The sequence below is a fragment of the Erithacus rubecula genome (genome assembly GCF_903797595.1).
Source record: "Erithacus rubecula genome assembly, chromosome: 4".
Classification (NCBI taxonomy): Eukaryota; Metazoa; Chordata; class Aves; order Passeriformes; family Muscicapidae; genus Erithacus; species Erithacus rubecula.
Window position 1 is genome coordinate 7,181,783 of NC_136686.1, and position 14,532 is coordinate 7,196,314.

The window sequence follows — 14,532 nt, forward strand, 5'->3', positions numbered from 1 at the left end:
GCCACCACACTTATATGGGGTAGATCGTGCCACACAGAATAGAAAAGGCTCATTGGTCCAAGAAGGCAACACCTCTTTGAAAACATGCTTTCTGCAGAACATCATGGCTCTGTGATCAACAGCAGGTGTTAATCTGTGTTATTCATTCTTTCTTCTCTTGTTTATCTCTGAGAAAAGTCCCCAGCCTGGGAAAGATCCGAGCTGGAGCTGAGAAAGCCAACAGCCTGGGAAAAATCTGACTTGGATTTTTCCTTGAGCCTTCAGCAGTGTCCACAAAGTTTCACTGATAAGCAACCATTTTTCAACATTTTTCTCAAGTTCAGTTGAAAAGTATGGATTACTGCTCAGCTTCACAGCTTCCTTGAATTATATTTTAACAGTTTTGGCTCAGCTTGGTGTTGTATTTAAAATACCTGGAGACTCTTTGAATGCTCTGTAAAGTGTCTTTGATCAGTAGGTATTTCTCCAACCTTAACATTATTACCAGGCTGAATAGATTTTTAGGTTTTACCTAAAAAAACCCCAAAAAACAAACCACCAAAAGTCATGCTATTTTTACATTCTGGAAGCTGGTCTTTCCTTTGCCTGCAGAGTGATTTGTCTCAGCTCTGACCATACAGGTGGATTAGCAATTATGTGACATTCCTTACAACCAGAGAGCAGACCCACAGCTCTGCTGATTACAGAAATATTCCATATTAGTGAGAGCCAGAGCTTTGCTCTCAGTCTGTGCCCCAGTCCTGGTTTTGACAACTGTCCTAGAAACACGGGCCACATTTCCTTTTTATTTTTTATTTTGCTTTTAAATAATACTGCCTGTAACCCATATTGCCATCTTTTGAAGCCTTTGAGTGTATCTTCTAGAGCCACTATATGTGTGGCCAGGGTTTGTCTTCATTAATGCTTTTAATTTCGGAATTCATTTCCCACATTTACAGCTCAGTATGTCCATTTTGTGTACTAAATCAAAAGCTGCTTGCACAGATTTCCTGTGTGAAATGAAATCTCAGGTAACATTCCTGTGCAAAGTGGCCTCTGGACACCTTTGTTTTCTTTGTGGATGGCATTTTTATAATGACTCAGGTTTAAATTGTTGACAGTTCATCTTTTATGATATTTCTACTCCTTTACATTTGCATTTTTGTTTAATCACATTCTCAGGCACTTAGATGTTTTTTTCAGATTCCTTATGGGTTTTCTTTCTATTCCACATCTCCAGTTTAAGCAGGACATTTTATTCATGTGATTGGCCTTTCCTTTGAAAACTCAAGAATGAACTTAAAGCCTAAAGGAAGTCTTTGAAAGCAAAACCTCTTGTCCAGTGGTCTAAAAATGCAAGGTGTTAAACAGCTTGTCAGACACAAGGAAATTTGCTTAGACCCAGCAGAACAATCTGGATGTTTAATTTTTATAAACAAATTACTGATATTTGTAAACATGTATGAACCATTTTCACCTGGAAACTTCCTTTACAGGACAGTGACTGTCCTGAAACAGATACTTGGTCCCAAGAGCAATCTCAGTCACTCCTCTTTTCATCTTGCTGTTGCTACCTAGCTCATTTTCAAACTCTTCACTATTACTCCTAAAGATTCCAGTTCCTTTAAGGGCTTCTCTCTCACAACCAGAGAGATGCTCCTAGCACCTCACAATGCTGTGAAAACACAGCACTGTATTTCCTTTTTCTGACACTACAGATTTCTGGGTGCTGATCTGTGTATATGGATCCCTCCTCAACTCAATGCTTTAGCTAAGCCCAGGGACAGGCATATTTACAAAACTCAAACACTAACTCTTTTGGCCTATAAATCTAAACTAATCTGTTTATCTTTTTTCAGATTAAGGTAATTCAATTCTTTGATACAAATCAGATTCTTGCCAGACACCCTCAGTTCCAATAATCTTTCATCTACATGGAGATATTCCTAGGCCACATATTTTGCAGTGTGTTTGGAGGTAGCAGTGACTGAACACCAGTTTTTAATTTAGAAGTTGTTTGTTCTTAGTCTGCAGCCCACTTTTGAAGCTTTTGCACAGCATTTCTTTGTGATATTTTGTTCTATTGCATGTTTGTGCACCATCACATAAATCTGGGGATATGGAGGGTATTCTCTTTTGCCTCTGCTTTCCAGTTGCAAGGTCCTGCAGAAAAACTGCATTTCCTACAGCTGCTGCAGAATTTCTGAACTCCTAAACATAATGTGAATGTATGAATTTTCACATATTTCCCTTTGGACATAACTCTGAAAAGTCTTTAAATTTTTCTGGTTTCCTTTTCTGACAGATGGCATGTCCTTCTCCCTTTCTAGTATTTCCATATTGTCCCTTACAACTTCCTAGCTTGGCTAAACAGATTTTTCTAGCATACCTTTTATCCTACTTTTCTGGGATCTTTTCTGTGTCTTTGGATCTTTGATTTGACCATTTAAAATGGAATCTCTGAAATGTCATAGCTACTTGACTGATCTGTTATTTTAAGACCAGCCAAAAATTCTTCAAAGGATTCCTCCCTCTGCATTCTTATATGAAACCTGTGTCTTTCAAAAGTTCAAGTTTCCTTGCGAGTGCAATATTCCTTCAACTTACTTTCTGTAACTGCATGGATTGCCCTCTCACCCCAGCTTGGCTCCATGCCACTAAAAACTTTGATAGCTCCTACTCCTGCAATATTCCAGAAAATAGTTGTGAGCTTCCTTGTGATTAATCTGGGCACTGTATATAAGTTCCAAGGCATGATGTGAGGCTTTTTGAGGAAACTGCAATAATGCCCGTGTGATTTAAAGGCTCTAAAAGCCCCTAAAGAGTTATCCCTTTTTCCTCTCACTTTCAAATCTTTCTTTTTCTGCTTAATTCCTTCCTCTCTTTCACATCCTGCTCCTGGTACCATGTGGCACTGGGATTCACAGACTCAGACACAGAAGGGCTCTGCAGAGGGTGCACAGCAATCAGGGTGCACTTGCACTGCCTCCCTGCTGGCTTTGCTCTCCCCAGTCTCCATATTCCTAATTTCTGATTAACCACCTCAGCCTCCTCTTACATACCAGATACTAGAGATCCATCATCTGCAAGTTGCAACTTTTATTATGTTCAGAAGCCCTGCAGATTTTCCAGCAAAGATACAAATCTAAAATCTCCTGTCAAAGGTGAGTTTGCTTTTTCAGAGATGATGTGCCACTGCTTAAATCCCACAGTTTTACAGCAATGGGGCAGGGGTGAAGGAGGATGAGGACTGAGGCCCAGTAAGAGAATCACACCAAGGAAGCAGGACAGCAACTTAAAAGCCAAAGCCAGCTGACCACTAAGGACAATTTGTGATTTCAGCCAGATATTGATCTCTGCCAGCCCCCAAATCTATTCAGCACAGCCCCTTCCATCTTGCAGGGGTGGGCTTTGAAGGGTTGATATGGTCCAAGTTGTATCCTCATTGCAGGAAAATTCAGCAACCCTTTTTCAACTATATTTACTTTCAGCGCCACTCTTCATCACTGCTGTCATCTTCCACTTAAATCTCCACAGAATCACAGAATAGTCCCAATGAAAGTAGAGGCTGAGATTTTGAGATTCATATTTTTGGAAAATTGAAGCATTCAACATTTTTTGGTCTAATAAAAGATTTCCAGGTGGTAATTATTCCACTCACAGCAATAAATATCTACATGGAGAAAATGTGGATTAAAACCATAGATCAAGCTGCAGTGCCAAAAAATTATATTTTCTTGCAAATGTTTCGTGTTTTTTCTTGAAGAGCTGCAGAGCCACTGCACACTGTTCAATGTCTGTTTCTAATTTGGGCAATTTGTTCCAAAAGCAAAAGGAAAAAAAAAAAAAAGTAGTTCAAGGCAGTATGTTTTGAAATGTAAGATGTCCAGAGCTTTTGTCTGCCTCACAGTGTGCAGTCACAGGGCCCTGAAATTACTCCAAAGCTGGCAGGATGAGGTTCACAGCCCCTGCAGGAAGCCAGGAGTAAGGACACAGGCTGGATCTGGCCACTGGGCAAGGAAAAATGTGAGGGTTTGTGCAGGACCATGGAAAGGGGAGCAGGAGCTGCTCCCAATGCTGCTGAAGTGGGTCCTGTAAAGAGCAAATCCACACTGCAGGCAAATATCTCCTCCCAGATGGAATGGGAGAGGTGAAAGGAATCAGCTTCCCTGCACTCTGGGAAGGAAGGGTGGGCTGAGGCTCACATGGAACACCCTGCCTCGGTTTTGCTGCCCAAGAGCTGATTCCTTACACCAATCGCACCATCAGAGGGATGGTCCCCACCCTTGCTGCTCACAGCTCAGCTTTCTGAGGGGCTTCTGCAGGCGACACTGGGCTGGACCCCTGCCTTCACAGCTCCACATACAGAGCTTTTCTTCCACTCTACAGCGACTCCAGCTCCAGAGTCATTTATGGATATCTGAAATCTGAGAAGTCCAGAGGTCTGGATTCAACTTCTCTTGTATATAGAGATACCCAAGAAAAAAAAAAAACAGACAGGCACTTCTAGCAGAGGACTGCTCCCACTGTCCAGGAGCTGGGTGAGGAACAGTGGGAGGCAAAAAGAGAACAATCAGGAAAACTGAAAGGTGGCAATAATTGATAACAAGACTTACTTTTGCAGACCATGAGTGATTAAATGGTGAACTCATTCCCAGACAAAGCTGTAGATGACAAATTTAAAAAAACCTAAAATCTGAACTAGGTGTCCTATGTTTAAAAATCAAGAAAAGCAGAATATAATAAATAATTAGAATGCCATTTTGGAAAGGGTTATACAAGTCCCCTCTGCAAACTATCACCACTTGGGATGAGGGAGCCCTCAGTGCAGGGGTCAGAATATTCCATGTCCATCTATTAGAACCCTGCTCTACCTCAAACAGGAGCTCCAGCTGCTAGCACATAACTGCATCCAGTTCTATGTCACCCAGTCTCCAATCTCTTTTTCTCCAAATAAATTTAAACAATGTTGTATCTGTGAGATTTGCTGCAGTTCTGACCACGGTTGTTGTTAAAATAGGTTCACAACAGCAAATAATTCTGAAGGATGCAGATCTCTCAGCATCACACATCATGACTATTTTATTACTACCTGGCATGTCTTCTCCATTGATTTAATTACTCTCCAGCTGCTTCAGGAGTATTTGCATCTTTGAGACACACTGTAAAATTTCTGCTTGCAGCACACAGCATCTTCCTGACTTGCAGAGCTGCTTCTTATTTATGGCATTGGAGCTAGGGCTGCCTCACATTTGGCACTGCACTAACAGGAAAGAAATAGAAGGTTCCTGACCAGAAGAGCTCTTCATCCAAGTTAGACTATAGATAACAGGCTGGAACAAAAAATGGAGTGGAAAAGCCCAGTGTGAGGCAGTTTCACATCAAATACAATAATAAACAATGCCTGCAACGCAGCAGCTGCCTCCCCATCTCTGCTTTATATTACTCAATTCTCTACAGGAGGAACTCTCCTTGGTACCTGTGTGTGCTTTAAGTGCAGTTTATGCCAGGGAGCTGCAATGCAGGTGGGAGAGACGTGATGCTGGAAAAAAAAGTCACAGTTTTGCTCTTATTCTTTCAGGCTATTTGGGATCCTAAGAAACAGAATTTTAAAAAGCAGGGTAAAAAGGTAAAAGCCTCACAGGCTTCTGTCTCTCTTTTGTGGGGCAGTTGTGAGCTGATTTCCCAAGCTGCCTCTTTATCTGCAAGACAAGGCTGCTGCTCTCTGTTTATGAGTGTATCAACTTTACCAACCATGTCAGCGGGAATTATCATTCTTATAAACAATAATTTATTAGTTTCTACAACTTCCAGACCCTTTCCAAGCACAAAAGAAAGCAAACCTCTGCTCCTGGGGATATATTTGTACATGGGTTTCGCTCCCAAGGGTTTATACTCCTAAATAAAAAATAAAAAATATAATGCATTTCAGGAGAAGAGTGAAAGCACAAGCAAGAAACATGATAAGCATCCAGGTGGTGTTTATCCACAGAAATATGAAGTTTTAACAGCACTGTGGTGGGCAGAGGATTCTCCTGCTGCCTTAATCTGCTGGCAGGTGCAGGAATCTTACAGGAGCAGGAGCAGCAGGCTAATCACTGCTGACTCACTGGGACAAGCACGGATCATTAGACTGCACTGCAAGCAGGACATCATTTTGTCATTTGTCATTATGTCAAATGCTCTTCTCAGGAGCAGTGACCTCTTAACTGTGAGTGTTCATTTTGTTTCAGACAGAGACTCTAAGATGAGATGCTTGTTGGATCCAGGGTCCTTCCTTGTCAAGGCTGGTTTTGCTGCACTCCAGAGCCATTTCCCAGCAAGTTAAGGAGCTGCTACAGGTGTGTGAAGCCAAGTGTGATTATCACCCATCCCTCATCCAAGGAAGTGAGACAGGACCACAGTATCCCATACACCCACCCAGTCCAGCTGCAAGGGAAGCCCCTGTTGAGCATAACCAGGTCCACACCAAGGGAGCCTGGTGGGGAAGGACCTGCACTTGTTCTTCTCATTCAGCCTGGGCTAACAGCAGTGCTAGGACTGGAAGCATGAGCTGATGCCTATGGACAGGCCTGAGAATGGCCCAGGGTGTTGGATTGCAAAACAAGGTGTGGTCAGCAATGTGTATTCTGTCACCATCTGTTGAAGCTGGGTGGGGCAGTCACCCTTATATCCATGCCACATATTATCTGCTAACAGGCCATCTTTAAACCAGCTGGGGCAATCATCTTTATCTTTTCCACAACCCATCCTCCCTCCAGGAAGATATCATCTGCTGCTGGCCCATTGAGTCCCACTGCATGACTGATAAAATTCCATCATCCCACTGGGAGATGCTTCAGCCAGGGGAGGATCCAAGCCTTTCCTACCTAGATAAAAACTGAGATTTTTGACACCAAGGTACCTCTTTTCCACTGGATTCCAGAGAAAAGCTAGACCTTTCCACATCATCCCTGGACCTTCAGAGGAAAACTGCACCTTCTACAGGAGCACTGCTCCAGCTGAACCACATCTGCCACTGCAGGAGGATGCAACCACCATTGAATGGGACTGCTACCAACACCCTGACTGACTGACAGGGTGTCAGGTTGTATCCTGATTCTGTCAGTGTTTTGGGATTGTTCTTTGTAATACTGCAATTCTATTTTAATTTTCCTAGTAAAGAACTGTTACTCCTAATTCCCATTTCTTTGCCTGCGAGCTCCTTAATTTCAAAATTATAATAATTCGGAGGGAGGGTTTTTACATTCTTCATTTCAAAGAGAAGCTCCTGCCTTTATTGGCAGACATCTGTCCTCCAAACCAGGACACCCAGGCATGGGGGACACCCAGCACATCTCTGCCCCTGAACCTTGTCAGTCCCCAAAGGGAGCTGCTGCCTCCCAGCTGCCCAGGAAGAGCTGTCCCTGAGGCACTCTTGCTCCCAAGCAGAGCTGGGAGGGAGCAGGGAAAACATCAGCTGTCCCAAGTCAAAGGTTTGTCAGTCCAGCAGCAGTCTGGGAATGACTCTGCACATTCTGTTTGCCAGTAGAGGTGCTGCCACAAAATCTGTGTAGTAAAAGACACAACCCATGGAGAATATCTGTGAAAGGTCTCCCAGTGCACACAAGCTAGGCTCACCTCCAGCAAATCAAGGGAATAACTATGGATAAGCTTGGTCCAGCACCTTCAAAGGCTCTTTTTCAGAACCTTTTTTTAGTAAGATTTTATTTACATTGCTCGCAGTGTCATCTTGACAAACTAAACACAAACACTAAAAGTTAAATGCTAAGCTCATAAATAACTTACTTGGTCTGATTTGCAATTTCTTTTACATGCAGAGCTTTATTTTCTGCTGTTCCTGCTGCTCTTTCAGCTTTGAATGCTTCTTTTGTTTATTATTCTAATAATAAACAAAATTAATGCTTGTAAATGTGCATGGCTGTCATTTGTGATGTGTTGGCTCAGCCTCTGTCAGTGGATGGAAACTCTATCCTCAGTTTCTTAAAAATTCTTGGTGAGTTAGTTATCCTTTTTCATCTGTATCATACCTTGAAAAAGAAACACTCTTTTTAAATATTCATGTGTTCCCCATAAAAAGGCATTACAGATGTCCTTAACTGACTTAACAGCTTAGCTCTCACTGACTTCCCCTCCTTACAGAGGTGCCATACCACACTGAGAATGAATGAATGAGGCTCAAAAGATGGGGCTTATGCATTGGAATCACGGAGTCACTTCCAAAAATACTACCCTCAAAAAAAAAAAAAAAAAACCAAACCCAGGAATATTCTCCAGCTGTCAGTGTTGCAGTCTTTCAGGTTCTGGCTTGAGATGCCGGTCTCCAAAAAATCTATTTTCAAGTGTCTCAAAGTAGCCACACAAGATGCTCAGAGTTGAAATCGTCCTCCAGAGACACACGTTTAGCTTCATAAACACTTTTCATATTTTCTTAGGTATAAATCTTTCCATAGGTTACTTCCTCTGGAGTTTCTCCCTCTGCCAGTGTTCTGATGCATGGCAATGCCTAATTTAGCCTCAGCTTCACTCTAATTCCTTTATTCAAGTTACAGACATATCAGGCATGTAGGAGATTTTAGCTATTCTCTAAAAGGAGTGGCTGATGGAATTGAAGTTATGCAGCAGATAACTGCATGAAAAGGACACTTCCACATGCCATAGGAATAAGAAATAAGAATGACAAGTAAAATCTAATGATGTAGAAAATAGTTCATAAATGAATCAATGCTAAGAAAAATCGATATAGGTAATGCAGGTTGTAAGCAAAATGAAATACACTCAGATTCTATATATTAGAGTGATTACTTCTCAAAATAGACCTGTAATGAAGGTGGCTTTTTATATAATACCACACACAGCTGACATTTATCCCACTGCAAACACAGTTTATAGCTCAGCTCCTCTTTGTTGAAGGCAGACAAGCTCCCCCTCCACTTCATAGCAAATTTCTTGTCTGTAAAAACATTTCATGATATTACTTGAAATCTTTACACAGCATGAAATTGCCTTGCCTTTTTTGTTACATATTTGGTATGCGACATCTTTCTTTTGACTGTGTTGCTTTTATTTAGGTTGAAAATATTGCAAGCAAACAAAGTGCTCTGAAAACAAGAGGTTGTGCCTTCACACAGGTGTGCAACGTGGATTGTCCACAGACCTCCTGGGTAGAAACTCCCAGATCTGTTTGCAGATCCCATCTGACCTGAGATATCTGGAATTGACTTTAACCCAGGACACACTGACCTGGGCGTTTGTGTGTATGAGAAAAACTGCTGAAAAATAAGTTAATTTAACCAGTGACCTACAGTGCCATCTGAGACCATATATGTTCAATTAAAAGGATCTGAAATGCTAAAGCCAAGAGGAAGTTCTGTCTTTGAATTAATTGGAAACTGATGGATCTAACTGAGCTTAGTATGATAAGACATCACCTCCTGTAACACAGTGTCGTGTTCTGAGGTCACAATTGTAGCAAAATAAAAGATTTCTCGTGCAGTGTAGTCTATTGTCATTCACTGCACTAGCAAAGGCTCTGTAATCCTATAAAAGATGCATTATTGCAAGACCTAATCATTTACAGTTGTTATACATTGCCCTAAGCTGCTTCAATCCTTCCAGGGTGATTGGAATGCCAAATGGGAACAAGAACTTCTTCAACTCCCTTGGCTGTATAATGCCATTTCCTTCACTGTCAAACCCTTGAAAATTCTGGAATGCAAAAGAAATCATCACTAACAAGAACCAACAAGTTTGACAAAATGTCTGATCGCTCTACAAGCTGAATAAATCATGGGACTTGAGAAAGAAACAGAAAACAATAGAATAATAGAACACTTTGGGTTGGAAGGGACTTTGAAAAGCCATCTTGTCCAATCCCCTGCAATGAGCAGGGACATCTTCAACTAGATCAGGAAACAGACTGAAAAATGACAGACCTGCAGATTTTCTCTCCAATTCATTCTACATCGAATACTAATTAGATTTTGCTATAGATTTGAGTTGGTTTCTTGGGTTTGTTGGTGGTTTTACTGGTCAATTTGTAAACTGAGATTACCAGTACTACTGTTTAATGTACACAGTTAGTGAAAAAATAATTTTTTTTTCCTTCTGCTGATATTTTGACCAAATATTTTTAAAATTTGAGAAGATTAAAATGGGAATATTTTTGTAAGACAGATTTATGAGAGTCTTTTTGCATGGTGTAAGCATCACCCCTCAATGCTCTCTGGTGGAAAGCACTGAGTGTCAGCAGAGCAAAAAGCTATGCTCAGTGTCAGTGGCCAGGCCTCAGGTGTAGCCCATTACTCCTCTTACAGCAGAAAAATTAAATGAAATTAACAACAGTAGAACATGAAGAATGTTTTAGAAACAACCATAATAGCATCTACTACGTAATGAACATTGCAAAAATTGCATATTATTCAGACAGTGGATTTCTTTTTAATTACAGAGTAAGTTTTTATCATTAATGAGCTATTTTGTACGGGTCTCTTTGAATATTTATAGAATCTGAAGATCAACATTGCATGATGTTCTGAAATCTATTAGTGCTGCTTATTTATTTAAAGAAAACATTCTTCTTACCCTTACTAGGTCATACCATCTGGTTCTTGCTTTGATAACAAGATAGTAATGAGCGTGATCACAAGCTAGCTCTGCATCCCTTATCATCTGTTTTTTTCACAGAGAAGAAAAAAAAAAAATAACAACTAAGTATGTTTTACGTTAGTGGGAGCTTTAATCTACACGAGTTTCCTTCCCTTTTGTTGTTCTTCATGGTGGTAGTGGTTTTGTTTTCTAATTTGTAAGATACACATTAAAGATTGTTACTTCATATCTGTGTAAATTTAATTCTTTAAATATTGCTTTATTTCCCTGGCTGCAGGTTAGTGAAGATGTTTTAAATTTTGTAATTCCCTATTTATTTTCAAATCAATGCTGTTCAATTCTCCCTCAAACTCAAGAGCCAGCACGGATCATTTATACACATAGAAGGAAATGTTAATTATCTCAGAAACAATTACATCCTGGAGTGACTCCAGGAAGATTATCCTTGATTTACATCAATTACATAGACCAAAACTATCTCTGTGAGTCACCAAGGCATGGCTAGAAATGGGGAGTAAGGAAAAAATACATTTGCAAATTCAGCCACCATTGCAAGTGTCTCAATTTTGGGAGCTGGCACTTCTGATTTAATCCAAATTCACAGAGGGATAGGAGAGACTCAAGTGAGGTTGTTACACTGCACAGAAACCTGACTAAATCCATGTGCTGCCACACCTGAGAAGCACTTCTTGAGAGAAAAGTCCATAAACATCAACAATTGACCAATAAAATATTCTAGAAACTTCACTGTGAAAAAGCAAGTGCTCTTCAGGCTTCCCATCACTGTGTTTTCTCTGTAAAACTTCTGAATCAGCAAAAGTATTTGAAATGGGCAGGTTTTGGAGCTAAAGTCAAAATATTTCAATTTCTAGCTAAGTATAAACTGAAACCGAAATGAGAGCACAACAGCAATTAGTAATCTCAGATTCCAGCTGGTAGCAAGATCCAAACATCATTTGGGAGGCTCAGGTTGGATAGCAGGAAAAATTTCTTCACTGAAAGGGTGGTTAAGCATTGAAACACACTTCCCAGGGAAGTGATGGACTCACTACCCCTTGAAATGCTCAAAAAATGAGCAAATGTGGTAGCACTTTGTGATATGGTTTAGCTGCCATGGTGGTGTTGGGTCAGAGGTGGGATTCAATGATTTTGGAAGTTTCCTCCCATCTTTAATGATTCTGTGAACATCAGCTTCCTTTCTTGTTTTAGACTGATGTCCTTGATTCACTCAGTTGTCCAATTCAGGAAAAAAGAAAAACAAAACAAGTAGATAAATATTACTACCATCAGAGCCAACAGTAATGCTGTAAGAGACAAATAAAAACTGGGAAATAAGCCTATGTGTATATATCACATCATCACTGCCACAGCAGAGATGAGTTGCTGATCAGGAGCTTTTCCAGTCCTGTTGTATCTTGTCATTATTTTTATAAATTTGTCTCTCTTTGCTTAGCTAAACAGAGTTTCACATTCAGCTTTTAGAATTATTCTTTTATGGCTTAAATTTTATTTCAGCTGTTTAAGCAGTATTGCTTCTCACAGGAAAGGAAGATGTAGCTCCACTCTCTCTGTTCCCCACCCACTCCATGGGGACTCTGCACATCTCTCCTGATCTTGTCTGCTCCTGGTATTTGTATTTTATAAATATTTTAAGCCCTGATGGTTTAGAGCTCTGGAGCACGAGTCTCCACTGTTCTGAAATACCCTGGCAGCAATATTAGTGCCAGAACTGACACTGTCTCAGACAGGTAATACCCTGCCTGCACTTCCCTCCAAAAGGACAGCTGACTCCCAAACCACTCCCAGCCCTGAGTGCTTGGAAGATGCAGCAAAGTTGTCCAGTTTGGAGGCTCACTCAGCTCTAAGGCTTCAGCTCAGGCACCAGTTTATATATTTGATCTCACAGACTAAAACAGCCACCAGGGGCAGTTCTGACATTCTAATCCTCAATGGATTAAATATCCAATCTAATGCAGCCATAAATCACTGAGAACTTGGTAGAGATCCCCACTTAAGCTTGATAGAGATGCATTTTAATACCACATCTTCATTTATACCCACTACGAGTGTTCACGCTGTATATTCATTTCTGTAAACACAGCAGGTTACTGTAGGTGCTGTGCAACTTTTTCTTGCTTTGTTGTGAGATGGCAAGAGCCAGGGAAGTGCTTCCTTGGCTGCTTGGGTGTGAAACACTTGACAGAATTCTTGCTTATCTAACATGGAGGGCAGGCTTCTTCCCAACAAAACCAATGGGTTTGTTGGAATTCCTCAAGGCAAGCAAAATGCTTTTCAGGACTTGCTGCTACTGTCACTGTCACTGTCTGTTTCACAGAAGGCAGAATAGGTGTCCTAACAAGGAATATTTAACTAAACATATGAAGTTAAATATATATAACAGGTCTACTGCATATTTTTAAACATAAATATAACAAAGGTCTGCTGTTGATTTGTACTGGCAACAGGCAAGCACTTGAATGCAGTTTAAGAATACAAAGCATTTCTAGTTTTGCCTTACAGAAAACAATAACCAAATGTAGAAAAGCTGGAAAATCAACTCTTAATTAAGATCACTGTGTTGCAAATTTTGGGGACTAAGAACACCTTCTTGAAGGATCATTCTCATGCATAGATGGGCTGTTCCATGAATGAGTAGTGCAGAGATACTCTTTGCTAATTGCAGAATACTTAATAGCTATGCTCACAAAAGGATGGAAAAAATAACCCTGAATGTATTTTCCTGGCAGAGGCTGAAGAGAAAACAATTAAGAATTTAAAAAAATAAAAATTAAAAAAAAAAAAAAAGGTTTTGCCTTGAAAACTGAATATATTTGAACTGGAAGTTTCTGAGAACACAGAAGACTTGAAATCCAACATAATTTTTAGAGCCACTTTCCCAACAGCTCCTCTAAACCAACTTTTAAAACAAATGTTTGGATTAAAATAGTTCCCAGTTTCATGGCCAAAAGTGAGCCAAAGCTCCATGTATTCACCCCATAGACATCCATCAGCATGAGATATTCTTCAGCAGCCGTGCAGTGGCATTTAGCATCATTTGCTCTGTGGTTTGGGTTGTTACATAATGTAGCTCCTGGTCCATTCAACCTCCCACCTGCAGGAATGAAATTGAAGTGTAGCAAATACTGACAGTGTATTAAAGATAAATAGCACAGCAATAAAGGATAAACAAACCAAGAAATCCTGCAACTGGGTTCTTGACAGCACAACTTGACAAGAGTCCAGCAGCTCTCTGCAGAATTAGTGGCGTCCACCTAATTTTCTGCACTGGCCTCAGCTTCTGTAACTTCCCCAGCACAAGATGAAGAGGGAAATCTCAAACTGAAGAAAGCCCTGCTCCAGTCTGAACCAAAAGGAGCTGTTTCAGGGGATTTGCCACCAAAACCCCCTGACTTAACAGAGCATCACCCCTGAAACTCTTCTGTCTGATGTCTTGGCAAGGCTCAGTCCCACACAAACAGCTTTGCATTGTTTAATAATAAATTTATTATCCTACAGCCCTGCAGGGTCAGCCACCTTCCCAGCAGGACAATCATGTCCTTCCAGTCCTGAAGGACTAAGGTACTTTCTAGGCCATAGAAAACCTATTTTGGTGCCTGTCTGAGGTCTGCTCATTGTACTCTAGGAGCCTGTTTTGCCTTGCTTCTGTGGGAAAAAGAAAAAAAGTGTCTTGTGTAACCTCTTGAGCATTTCAGGATTTTTCTGCAGCATATGAGTCACAAAGATGAGTGAAGAAATTCATGACAGATCTTAAAATGGGAAAAACTTGCACAGAAAAACGTACACACTGGCATTTCACTGCACCCTACTCCTGATTGATAGAAAAACCACTAAGATAATGGTCTGTCATAAAGGAATGTTTCATTTCTTTTAAAAAGATTTACATATGCTGGCATACAGAGCCTGTACAACTGCTCAAAAAAATCA

At 40.6% G+C, this 14,532-nt stretch overlaps 1 protein-coding gene and 1 long non-coding RNA gene across 2 annotated transcripts in view; both read right to left on the bottom strand.

Annotated features, from left to right (window-relative positions):
• LOC306801114 overlaps positions 1–14,532 on the bottom strand; it is a 212,035-nt gene that overhangs the window by 89,937 nt on the left and 107,566 nt on the right. The gene's annotated exons all lie outside the window — the stretch shown is intronic.
• EFCAB6 (EF-hand calcium binding domain 6) overlaps positions 1–14,532 on the bottom strand; it is a gene marked incomplete at both ends in the record, with an annotated part of 89,100 nt that overhangs the window by 15,731 nt on the left and 58,837 nt on the right. The window contains 2 exon segments of the mRNA XM_079303078.1: positions 9,569–9,687; positions 10,564–10,650. Coding sequence (XP_079159204.1) covers positions 9,569–9,687; positions 10,564–10,650 — 206 coding nt within the window.